This window comes from Mastigoproctus giganteus, chromosome 9, assembly GCF_048544385.1.
Source record: "Mastigoproctus giganteus isolate SK-2022 chromosome 9, ASM4854438v1, whole genome shotgun sequence".
In the NCBI taxonomy this organism is placed as follows: domain Eukaryota; kingdom Metazoa; phylum Arthropoda; class Arachnida; order Uropygi; family Thelyphonidae; genus Mastigoproctus; species Mastigoproctus giganteus.
Genome location: NC_143583.1, coordinates 230068855 through 230082109, shown reverse-complemented (window position 1 = coordinate 230082109; position 13255 = coordinate 230068855). Strand labels below are relative to the sequence as shown.

The window sequence follows — 13255 nt, the reverse complement described above, 5'->3', positions numbered from 1 at the left end:
TAGCACTTTTAACCTAGTATATTTTATTGTATTTTAAATTCAGTATCTGTATTATCACCTTGTATATTTACTGTATATCACAGTTGTCTTATTTTAAAATTGCTATCATCAGTAATATGGTATTTTGTTTGTAAATAAATTTATTGTAAATATTAAAATTTTAAGATTTTGGTTTTTCGTCTTTCGTTTTTACTTCAATGGTTGGTGAGAAACACTAAAAATCAGTTTGAGATGATGGTTTGAGATGTATGCATATTCAGCGTTACATGCAGGGTAATGGTTAGTATTCCACCAAAACTTCAGAACTTTCAAATAGTTTTCTGAGTGTTTGTAACTCTGTATTATGATGCATCATGAACACAAGAATCTTACTTTCAGAGCACCTGCTAGTCTCCCTCCAACCCTTTGTGAAATAAAATTAATGTATAAAAAGAAACAAAAAATGTTTTATTTACTGTTTCCTACCTTTTACCTTAATTAGTATCTTAATCATTTGCTGTGCAATTAAGGAGGGCTTTAAGGCCCAGGGAATTAATTTCTGGATTAATGTTTCCATTTCTAATCCAGAAATTTCTCCAGAATGAAGAAAAGCTGATAACCAGCTTTTCAGTCAGTGAGAAACTGTGGCTAATTATTTTGGACAGCGTCCTGTTGCCATTTAGCCACAGAATGGTTCTGATCATCCTGTTGTCTAGTCAGGTAATATAGATCCGTGGAACCAAAAGGTAGAATGCTAGTATAGTCCATGTTTTCTCCTTTTCAGCCCTTGGCCAGAGGACTTTTTGTCAAAAATTCCAGCCCTACCACATATTCCTTGTTGTCCTTGAGGTTGTCACAGACATTCTCTCAGATATGCCAGACAAGCTGTACTTGCTACCTGGGAGTCTAAAACACTGATGGAACTGATATTCGGGTGACACTCAAGTCAAGTGGACCTAATTTCGGCAAAGTCCGGACGGTCTGTGTCAGCCAAATCCTCTGCTTGCACCTTCACGATGGTGGGACTGTTAATAATCCTGGGTATAACCTCCATGCACAAGTACATGGTGGGTGACCACCCAGGTGTGAATCAACGTAAGCAGGGGTCGAGGTGTGGTGCCCACACCACATGGAGGAATGCCGCCCCTCTATGTAACCAGGCAGTACTAGGTGGTAGATGACTTATCAACCGGTGCAATACCACCACTTTGCTTGTTGGAGGCTTGAAGTGGTGGAACCGATGTTTAGTCTCTAGAGCTAAGTTCCGGTCAACCCTTCCCTATCTCTTCCATCATGCAGTATGATTGATGACTTTTGAGGTTATGATGAACGTCGCGGCGGGATCCAATATTCCTTATATTTCAAGGGTACAGCTCTAAAACTGTTCGCAGGCCGGCTGCTAGTTAGTACACCGGACCGAACCTATTGGTAACTCTCTAGGAGGCATCCGGATCAGCTAGTGTATAATCTTGCTACCTCTACTCTGCCAGATAGTGACTGGAGGGAGTCCGAGTAGTGTGTATGCAGGGAGCATTCTCGAGGCCACATTATGTCAAGGATCTGGGTATATTCTTACCACGTGTACGCCATATCCAAAAATTTCATTACTTCATACAGCATGTCCCACCCACTTTTTCTTACTATTGAATACGCCATGAATTGTCAAACTAATAGAGCAAGCTTATCTGCGAAAAGATCTAAACCTCCCAAGGACTTCCTAATTCATTTCACAAATATATGTGGTCTCAATTCTAATCTCAACGATGTCCATTTCCACTTGCAGTCTGCCAAACCCCATGTACTTTTTCTGACAAAATCTCAGTTATCGGTTGATTCAACTACTGCTCATCTGATGCCCAAATTATTTGCTGTATGATTCCTTTCGCCTCAAAGGTGGTACTTGTGCATATGTCCGTTCTGATATTCCCTGTCTTAAAATCTCTCTACCTCATTGTGTCAAATTCATCTCTTGTCTCTATCATTCTCCCAACTCCACTAATCACTTGGAGCTCTTTGAGTTCCTTTCTTTGCAACTTGACTTTCTGCAGTCCAACTTTCCTAACAGTGAGGTAATTTTCCTTGGCGATTTTAATGTTCACAACTACAGCTGGCTTCCGTTTTCTAGTCACACCGACTGAGCAGGTCGAGATGCTGAGGCTTATGCAATTACTAATGACCTAGCACAGATTATTCATTTACCTACAAGAATACCAGACAATCCTAATCATACAGCCAATACGCTTGATATTTTTCTCACAAACAACCCTTCTAAGTACACGGTCGAAGTGAGAGGTCCTTTAGGCACTTCAGATCACAACTTGGTGATTGTCTCTTCTCCAATGGAACCTTTATCTCATGGCTACTCCCAACCTCATGTTGTTTGGCATTACAAGAATGCAAAATGGGATGACCTGCGAGACTTCTTTTCTTCTATTCCTTGGTCGGATTACTGTTTCAAAACTTCTGATGTCAACGTTTGCTCAGATCGTGTCAGTGAAATTATTCTTGCAGGAATGGAATCCTTTATCCCACACTCCACTTTAAAATCTCGTCCCTTATCTAAACCTTGGTTTTCCAATAAATGTTCTAAGGCTGTTCATCAAGAGAAGAATGTTGCATATCGTAATTGGCTTGATTCTAATTCTTCAGTTTCATTTTCTGCCTACACCAAAGCTCGCAACAACTGTAAAGCAGTTATTAATCAGTCCAAACTAGAGTTTGAACAGGCTAAGAGTAGAAAACTTGCTTCTTGCCCTAATGGTAGCCGAGCATTCTGGTCTCTTGCCAAAGCTATTGGCCGCAACTTTTGCCCGTCTCTGCTCCCACCTCTGTCCAAACAAGATGGTTCTGTTGTCCCTTCAGCCAAGGATAAAGCTGACCTGCTAGCATCCCATTTTTCTTCCAGCCCATGTATTAATGATCTTGGTAAAACACCTCCCACCATTCCCAACATGCTCCCTTCAATGCCTCCTGTGGTCTTCCGTCAAAAGGATATCAGAAGGATTTTGACGAATCTTGATGCTAAGAAAGCTCCAGGTCCTGATGGTATTTCTGCACTTGTTCTCAAAACCTGTGCTCCTGAACTTACTCCTATTCTTTGATGCTTTTTTTCACTTTCTTATTCCAAAAGGTGTTTTTCCTTCTGCTTGGAAATTTGCTCATATCCAGCCAGTTCCTAAAAACTGTGACAAATCCCTCCCATCCAATTATCGTCCCATTGCAATTACTTCTACTCTTTCTAAAGTAATGGAGAAATCAATTAACCGCCAACTCTTAAACTACCTAGAAACCTTCTGTCTGATCAACGATTGCCAGTACGGATTCCATCAGTGTCAATCCATTGGTGAAATTCTGGCTTATGTTACCCATTTATGGACGAATTCAGTGGAAAGGTTCGGTGAAACACAAGTAGTTGCTCTTGACATCTCAAAGGCTTTTGATCGGGTTTGGCATAAAGGTCTAAACAAGCTTCCATCTTATGGTTTGCCAACTGTTTTTAGTAGTTATAGTTTAGACACAGCATGGGTTTAAGGGAAGTCTTGTCTGACAAATCTGATTGGATGCTATGATGTGGTCACAAAGGAACTGGATGCAAAAAATAATTTTGATATCATATAGTCGGATTTTAGGAATGCTTTTGATACCGTTGCATATGGAAAACTACTGTTTTCTATATGCAATGTATACAAATTGGATATGCATCATACCCAATTTGTAGTTTTCATATGCATTCCATATGAAAACTACAAATCGGAGCAGTATGGCATTAAAGAAAAGTTGCTGCTATGGATAAAGGGATGGTTGAGTGGGAGAAGAGAGAGTGGTAATCAATGGACACTGATCTTCATGTACTAATGTTATTAGTGAAGTCCCCCATGTTTCGTTCTTGGGCCCTTGTTGTTTTCTATATTTATCAGTGATATTGATAAACGTATATCATGGTTAATGTCCAAGTTTAAAGCTGATACGAAAGTTGGTAGGGTTGTTATTGACTGTACACTATTGCAAAAGCACCCAAAAAAGTTGAATAGATGGGCTGAGAAGTGGCAACTGAAGTTTAACATTGACAAATGTAAAATACTGCATATGAGTAGCAGTAACCCCAGAATAATGTACCAACTGTGTGATACTGCACTCAGGGAAGTGGAGAATGAAATGGACCTTGGGATAGTTGTGCGGTGAGGTAGGCTGCAAGAGTAGCTCAGTGTCTTGTCAATGATATGCAGGAATATTGCTAGCAGAGATAGGGAGGTGATTATCCCCTTGTATAAGGCAATGGTCAGCCAAACCTTGAGTACTGATGATTATGTGGTTACAAAGGAACTGGATGCAAAAAATTATTTTGATATCGTATAGTTGGATTTCAGGAAAGCTTTTGACACTGTTGCACATAGAAGACTACTGTACAAATTAGAGCAGAATGGTATTAAGGGTAAGTTGCTACAATGGATAGTTGAGTGAGAGAAGACAGAGGATGGTAATCAAGGGGCTCTGCACTTTGTGGACTAATGTTATTAGTCCGGCAGTTAACTAGGAGACCGGCAGAATTACTTAACAAGTACAGGTCACTGCTTAACAAAAGCCGAGAATTAGGGTTGAATTTGAAAGTGTCTGCAATTCTGCCCAGACACGATAGGAGGGAGTATATGATGAGAGCCTTGTCGATCAATTCGGCCCTGGAAAGATTGTGCAAGGCTCAAGGGGTAGAATTTTTTTCAACCTGGACTGTACTTGTTAACAGGAGAGATTGCTTCTACAGGGATGGGATACACTTAAATAGAAAGGGTGCAAGAATATTTGCTGATGCTATCGAGGCAGTGTTAGGTGGGTCGGAAAACTACTAGCTTGGGGGGAGACAAAGACCAATAGATTGACAGTAGCCACTGGTAGAGGTGAAAGAGATTCTTGCACTGCTTCCATTAGAATGAGCAGAAGCCTGAAAAACAAGATGCATGGTATTTCAGAGACTGCTGGAAGCCATTGCGGTACAAGTAAACACATGGGTTGTGTTAGGGTAGCTAAGAATAGAAACAGGTGCAGGTATACTTGCGTGTACACCAATGCTAGGAGTTTAGTAAATAAATTTGATGAATTTGAGGTATTGCTCAAAACATCAAAGGCAGATATTGTTGGGATATCAGAGACGTGGTGTCACACAGATATAATTGTTGTTTGTTTGTTTATTTGGTTTTTAGGAGCATTAGCAACTAAGGCCATATTGCTCTGGGATATGCGATGGTCATACCCTGACTTTTCCGCATCCTCCGTATTTGGTGGTGACGGGTGCGAACCCCGGTCTAATCAAGAAGCGTGTGCTACGCACTGCTGCTCCTTCCCACCTGGCTACGGAGGCGCCCACACAGATATAAGGGATGCAGAACTGCAATTTGGGGAGTACAATGTCTACAGAAAGGATAGGAAGGGGGGAGGGGTTATTAGTTATTAGTTAAGAAACACATAAAAACCAAGGAAGTGAAGCCAGTCGACATCGCTGGACAGTGCAGTGTTGAGTCAGTTTGGTGTGACATAAGCATTGGGAGATCAAAATTGAGAGTAGGAGTGTGCTATAGGCCTGATGACTCTGATGAGTATAATAAGGAACTGTACAGGGAAATAGAGTGGGCCAGTAAATCAGAGTCTTATAATGAGAGATTTTAATTTCCCAGATATTGACTGGAATTTGGGGGCTGGTTACTCACGCACTAGCAGGGCTTTTGTGGATTTATTGGATGATTGTTTTCTACATCAGCATGTTCGGGAGGCAACTAGAGGGAGTAATACTCTTGATTTGATTATCAGCAGTGATTCTTCATGCATTAAGAATCTGCAGATAAATGAACCACTAGGTGGCAGTGATCACAGTGTGCTGAAGTGGGATTTACTCAAAGAGGTAACTACCATTAGGGGTAAAGGGAAGGGTTATTGCTTCCGTAAAGGCGACTACGATGGACTGAGACAGTATTTAAACTCTATACAGTGGGACCAACTGATGATGTTACCAACAGCAAATTCAAAATGGGAAGCATTCAAAGAACTTATCTTGGAAGCTACTAGGCTTTACATACCAACTAAGAAATATTGTTCAAGGTTTAGGCCAAAATGGATGTCAGATGAACTAATGAGGCATATGGCAGAGAAGAAAAATGCATGGGATACTTACAAATTAACACATGACACAGAAGCCTATGATAGATACAAGTTGATATGCAACCAAGTTACAAAGGAGGTTAGGCAGGCGAAGGCAGATTACGAGAAATCCTTGGCAAGGGATGCAAAGAAAAACAGCAAAGAGTTCTTTACTTATGTAAACTCTAGAAGGAAGGGGATGAATCAGATTGGTCCACTTGATATTGATGGGTCAACTCTTGATGATCCTGCTCAGGTAGCTAACAAACTAAATGAATATTTTGCATCGACATTCACACATCAGGAGCTATTCAGCAAGGGGAATGCCAGAGGTGTGTTCAACTCTAGCAGTAAGCTACAGTATCTTGAAATAACTGGGAGTAAAGTGGAGGAGAAACTGTTGAAGATAAACACAAGAAAGGCACCCGGGTGGACGGGATCTATCCAGTTATATTAAAGGAGGCAGCAAAGGAAGTAAGCAAACCCTTAGCCATAATTATGAGAGCTTCCTTGGACTCAGGGGAGGTACCCATAGACTGGAAATGTGCAAATGTGACCCCAATTCACAAAGGAGGATCAAAGGCTGACACAAGTAATTACAGACCTGTGAGCTTAACTTCTGTTCCAGGAAAATTAATGGAGGCACTGGTTAAAGAAGCACTGCAGGATCATTTAGACAAGACTTCAGTTATAGCTCAGACACAGCATGGTTTTGTTAAGGGGAAGTCTTGCCTGACCAACTTGATTGGATACTATGATGCAGTCACAAAAGAACTGGATGCAGGGAATAACTTTGATATTATATACTTGGATCTTAGAAAGGCTTTTGATACTGTTGCACATGGAAGACTGCTACACAAATTGGAGCAGTGTGACATTGGAGGCAAATTGCTGCTATGGATAAAGGGGTGGTTGAGGGGGAGAAGACAGAGAGTGGTAATCAATTGACACTGCTCATCGTGGACTAATGTTATTAGTGGAGTCCCTCAGGGCTCAGTGTTGGGTCCATTATTGTTTTCTGTATTTATAAATGATATTGATGATGGTATATCAAGCTTAATGTCCAAGTTTGCAGACGATACAAAGGTTGGCAGGGTTGTCAAGGACACTACTGACACTATGCTGCTGCAACAGGATCTGGAAATGTTGAGCAGATGGGCTGAGAGGTGGCAAATGAAGTTTAACATTGACAAATGTAAAGTACTACACATGGGAAACAGCAACCCCAGAGCAACGTATCAACTCTGTGGTACTACACTGACAGTGGTAGAGAATGAATGGGTCCACTGTTTTGTTGTTGTTTAGTTGATGAAAGGGAGAATGAAAGGGACTTGGGGGTGGTTGTGCAGGCAGATATGAAGTTTTCTGAGCAGTGCAGACGGGCTGCAAGAGTAGCTCATGGAGTATTGTCAATGATATACAGGAATTTTTCTAGCAGGGATAAGGAGGTGATTATTCCATTGTATAAGGCAATGGTCAGGCCACACCTAGAGTACTGTATACAGGTCTGGAGGCTTCATTTCAAGAAGGATGTAGAGCTGCTGGAACGAGTACAGAGAAGGGCAACAAGATTAGTGAATGGAACAAAGGGGTGCTCTTACGAAGAAAGGCTTAAGTTTTGCAAATTACGGTGTCTGGAGACTAGGCACCAGCGAGGTGATCTGTTAGGTGTATAAAGCTTTGAATGGGTTAAGCATGCTCAATGCTGATGGGATTCTTCCTCTAGCTCAGAATAATCACCTGAGAGGGCATAAATTCAAATTGAGGAAAGACAGATGTAGGATAGACGTGCGGAAATTTGCCTTTAGCCAGCGGGTGGTTGGTTGGTGGAACAGACTTCCATCCCTTGTGGTGGAGGTTGATAGCCTAAATAAGTTTAAGGCTCAGCTGGACAGGTATTTTGAATGAACAGAGGGGTGAAGTGGAAGTGGGTTTTTTTTTTTTTTTTTGGCTGATGCTGCATAAGCTTGCTTTCTTGCATCAAATGCCCCTACTAATGCTAATTAGTGGAGTCCCACAAGGCTTGGTGTTGGGTCCACTGTTTTGTTGTTGTTTAGTTGTTGGTGCATCGGCTTCTGTGGCCATAATGCATCTTCCAAAGTTTTTGCATTATACTGTGATCCAAGCCTGAGGCAGGATTCGAACCCACGACCTTTGGGTTGCCAGGCAGACACTTTACCCACCTGGCTAGCCCGGTCAGCACTGTTGTTTTGTATATTTATCAATGATATTGATGAAGGTATATCAGGCTTAGTGTCGAAATTTGCAGATGATACAAAGGTTGGCATGGTTGTTAATGATAGTAATGGCAGTGTGCTACTGCAACAGGATCTAGAAAATTTGGGAAGATTCGTTGAGAATTGGCAACTGAAGTTTAACATTGACAAATGCAAAGTACTGCGTATGGGTATAAGTAACCCCAGAGGAACATACCAATTGTGTGGTTCTACACTTAGGGTGGTAGAAAATTAAAGACCTGGGAATGATTGTGCACTCAGATATGAAGTTTTCTGAGCAATGCAGACAGGCTGCCAGGGCAGGTCATGGGGTTTTGTCAATGATATATAGGAATTTTGCTAGCAGGGAAAAGGAAGTGATTGTCTCTCTGTATAAGGCAATGTCAGGCCATGCCTTGAGTACTACATACAGGTCTGGAGGCCTCATTTTAGGAAGGATGTAGATTTGCTTGAGTGTGTACAGAGAAGGGCAACAAGATTAGTGAGGGGAATGAAGGGATCCTCTTACCAAGAGGGGCTTAAGTTCTGCAAATTGCAATGGCTGGAGACAAGGTACCTGCAAGGTGATCTGATTGAGGTGTATAAAGCCTTGAATGGGTTGAGCATGCTGAATTCTGATGGGATTCTTCCACTTGTTCAGATTACAAACCTAAGGGGACAAATTCAAATTGAGGAAAGACAGCTGTAGAATATATGTGCGGAAATTTGTCTTTAGCCAGCGGGTGGTTAATTGCTGGAAGAAATTTGCATCTGTCGTTATGGAAGTTGATAGGTTACATAAATTTAAGGAGGAACTGGACAAATATTTAGAGGGAATGGTTGTGTGAATTTTTTTTTTGGCTGATGCTACATAAGCTCAATATGCTTGCTTTCTTGCATCACATTCTACTATTACTACATACAGGCCTTATTTTAGGTAGCATGTAGAGCTCCTGGAACAAGTACAGAGAAGATCAATGAGATTGCTGAATGGAACAAAGGGTTGCTGTTACCAAGAAAGGCTTGAGTTCTGCAAATTGCAGCAACTGGAGACCATGCACCTGTAAGTTGATTTGTTTTGGGTGTATAAGGCCTTGAATAGTTTGAGTAAGCTCAATGCTGATGAGATTCTACCTCTTGCTTAGATTGTGCACCTGAGGGGACAAATTCATATTGAGGAAAGACAATTGTAGAATAGATGTGTAGAAATTTTCCTTTAGCCAGCAGGTGGTTGATAGTTGAAACGAACTTCCATTTGTTGCAGTGGAGGTCTATAAGTTAAATTCAAGCAGAGCTGGACGAGCATTTGGAGTGAAATGGGAATGGTTTATTTTATTTTATTATTTTATTTTTTTTGGCTGATGCTGTCTTGCATCATATGCCTCAACTAATACTAAATTGCTTGGCACCCAGGACTCAGAACTTTGCAGTGAATCAGTTGAAAGCAATTGTTGAGAGAGAGAGAGAGAGATGTTGGCCTTGTAGTGCTAGGGCTGACCAAATGAAAATTTGGACAAGCAGTGTACCCCTAGTATAGTTGTCTCTTTACATAATCCCACAACTGCAGTAACTTCAGCTGAAAACAGTAACATTACAGTCACTAGAAGAAAAAAAAAAACATTAACAAACAGTTGAAAAAGCAATTCAGTAACAGCCCTGTTAATGGCAGGTAGCAGGGATCCAGAAAATTATACTCTTATTTTAGCATTAAATCAGCTCACACACCAACCATAAGAATAAGTATTTACTGTAACTAAAATATTTACAGTATTAAAATAAAATAACTATTTACAAAAACTGCTATTATATTAAATTAAATTATATACATGTAAAAACATTAAAACTGTGATAAAATCCTTAAGATAAAATACACTAAAATAAACCGGATTAAAAGCGATAAAAACAAAAGTCTCTGGAGCTTTCGGAAGCATCAGCTTCCTTCCTCAGCAGTAACAAAACTTCCTGCAGCACGTCCATATATATAACAGGCTCACGGTACCTATACACGTGGTGCAGTCGGCGCATGGTCTGAACTGGAAGCAGAAATAGCTCGGGAACGTGTTAAGCAGAACCGTTCATCCATACTTAGGATGATAGTTTCAAACAGAGGATGCATACCTCTTGTCCCTATTCATAATATTGTGGTCAGATGAACAGATTCGTAGGCTCTCGAGCCATTTACGGTTCCAGAACCCATGCGCTCGATCCACAATAACCGCATCCTCTGGGGAAATTTGATGCTGCTTCTCCCAAAAACGTTCGGCCACAGCAGACTTATTGTAATCAGCGGTTTTTATAGCATTTGCATGCTCCCCCAGACGATCCTTGAGCCATCGTTTTGTCTCGCCCACATAACATTCCCCACAATCCGGGCATTTTATCCTGTATACTACTCCACTACTCAGGTCCTTTGCTATTGGGTCTTTTACCTGAGACAACACTGTGTGCAACCTCCGCCCGGGAAGCTGCACACAGCGTGTTTTATAACCCCGCAAAACTCTAGCGAGATGCTCAGTAACACCCGGATAGTAAGGAATGTATGCGGTAGCCACAGGAACAAACGGTTAGACTATTCCTCTACTAAATCTGTCTATGATCCTCTGGGGGTATCCGCATTTTCTAAGGTCTGCTCTGACTCGTCTAATTTCACATTCCTTGTCCTCAGAGGTGGTGCAGTGTGACTCTGCTCTATCTAGTAGAGCTTTCACTACACTATTCTTATGCTGCCCAGCTTGTGCTGAACTATAATGGGTGTACTGGCCTCTGCACATAGGTTTTTTAAACACAGAAGTTTTGAGCCTAGGACCTAACCTAGAGACCAGTACATCCAAGAAAGGAAGGGTACCTCCTGTTTCCATCTCTCTCGTATGCATCCTCTGTTTGAAACTATCATCCTAAGTACGGATGAATGGTTCTGCTTAACACGTTCCCGAGCTATTTCCGCTTCCAGTTCAGACCATGTGCCGACTGCACCACGTGTATAGGTACCGTGAGCCTGTTATATATGGACGTGCTGCAAGAAGTTTTGTTACTGCTGAGGAAGGAAGCTGATGCTTCCGAAAGCTCCAGAGACTCATTGTTTTTATCGCTTTTAATCCGGTTTATTTTAGTGTATTTTATCTTAAGGATTTTATCACAGTTTTAATGTTTTTACATGTATATAATTTAATATAATAGCAGTTTTTGTAAATAGTTGTTTTATTTTAATATGTAATATATTTTAGTTACAGTAAATACTTATTCTTATGGTTGGTGTGTGAGCTGATTTAATGCTAAAATATGAATTTTCCCAACCTCAGAGGCCTTTTTCAGGAAATTATACTCTTTTAAATAAGTCAAGAGTTCTGCAATGGATTTTGTGGCAAAATTTAATTAATTCCCAATTAAGTTATCTAATTCACAATGATTAGAGAAATGGCGCAATGTTTTTCATTTAAAGTGCAAGACCAATACAACTCTGTGGCTTACCAGGGTCTGATACATTTCGTAGCAAATTTAATTTGCTTTTAGCTACATACACTAATGAAGTTCTTACATACTTACCAACAGAATATTATGTAGAATACAAATTAATAGCAGCATAACTCAAATTTAGATGCTTACTTTTATCTGGGCACAGAACACTGGTCAGTTTTTGTTTCAGAGTAGCATGAAAGCTTATTTCTTTCTTTGGCCCTTCTTTCTTTGTTATGTCATTCTTTGGCTACAAAAAATAAATAAAATAAAATAAAAAATATTATTAATTTTTTTTCATTCCACAATTCAGAATTGCAATGCTAAGGTACCAAAATTATTAATAGTTTCTATATTAACATTTGTTAATTATTAATTAAGGATATATATACACACACACACACACACGCTTATATATTTTTTTTTTTTTTTTTGCCAATGATAGTTCTATCCATATAAGGATATTATGCAAATTTCAGTAACTCTACAATTATTTATCGCTTTATTACAGAGTCATAAGAATAGAAAGGCATTACTAGACTAAGTTAAGTTTCAATATGTCATCTGATTCCTGTTTCTGAGAGAGAGAGAGAGAGAGAGAGACTAACACATTATTTCATCAGGGAATGAGTTCAGGAAATGTGTGAAAAACATATCCATCCTATAGTGTCATAGTGGTATAAACAATTCAAGTGGTGCCACATTATTGTTCCTGGTGCAGAAATACGAAGCATATCCAACAACTGCTTTAAAGACAATGTCAAGATGGGGAATAGTGTTTTCAACAAGTCAGCCACATGGAAGACTTAAGTAAAACATGGTAAATGGCCTATCAGATCAACAGAATAGAGATTTCTTAGGATGCCATAGTGGTATCAAACTTTTTTTTCTATATCAAGACATACCATGATGAGATGTTGATTTCTGATAAATGCTTTTCTTATGTACAATTCAGCCTTTACCATTGGATCTAAGGATGATCTATTCTTCTGAAAGCCAAAGTGATCAATTACTGATATTTTGGGTGTCAAGATACTAGGTAATTTAATGGTGCATTTTTTTCCAAAGTTTTATTCAAGTAGCTAGTTAGAGAAATTAGGTCTATAGTTGTGAGGAAACGAATGACCTTTTCCTGGGTTGGGTATAGCTATTATATAGCATGCTGTCAGGAACTAGGGAATATAGGCTCAGAAAAGATCTGATTGTAAAAAAGTTTAGCAGTGAGGATAATGATTTCTGATTTATAAGTTGAATCATTATTTATTAAATTTCATCAGGGCTAGCAGCTGTTTCAGTTATTTATGGATTCTTTCAGTTCAGATAGTGCATTGGGTTGGCTAAAGGATAGGTAGCTTTGAATCTTAGTTTGGATTTCTCAGCTTTGGCTTTAAGTTTTTGAAATGACAGCTGAGGCAGACAATTCAGAGAATGCAGTTCATAAGTCATTTGCAATCTCTATAGGCATAGAGATCTCCTTCTCA

At 39.9% G+C, this 13255-nt stretch overlaps 1 protein-coding gene across 1 annotated transcript in view; it reads right to left on the bottom strand.

The window, feature by feature from the left end:
• Window positions 1-13255, bottom strand: part of LOC150081166 (serine/threonine-protein kinase PLK2-like) — a 316839-nt gene that overhangs the window by 74165 nt on the left and 229419 nt on the right. Inside the window, exon 8 of the mRNA XM_090380951.1 lies at window positions 11925-12024. Within this exon, the coding sequence (XP_090237077.1) occupies window positions 11925-12024 (100 nt within the window). The remainder of the gene's footprint in view (window positions 1-11924; window positions 12025-13255) is intronic.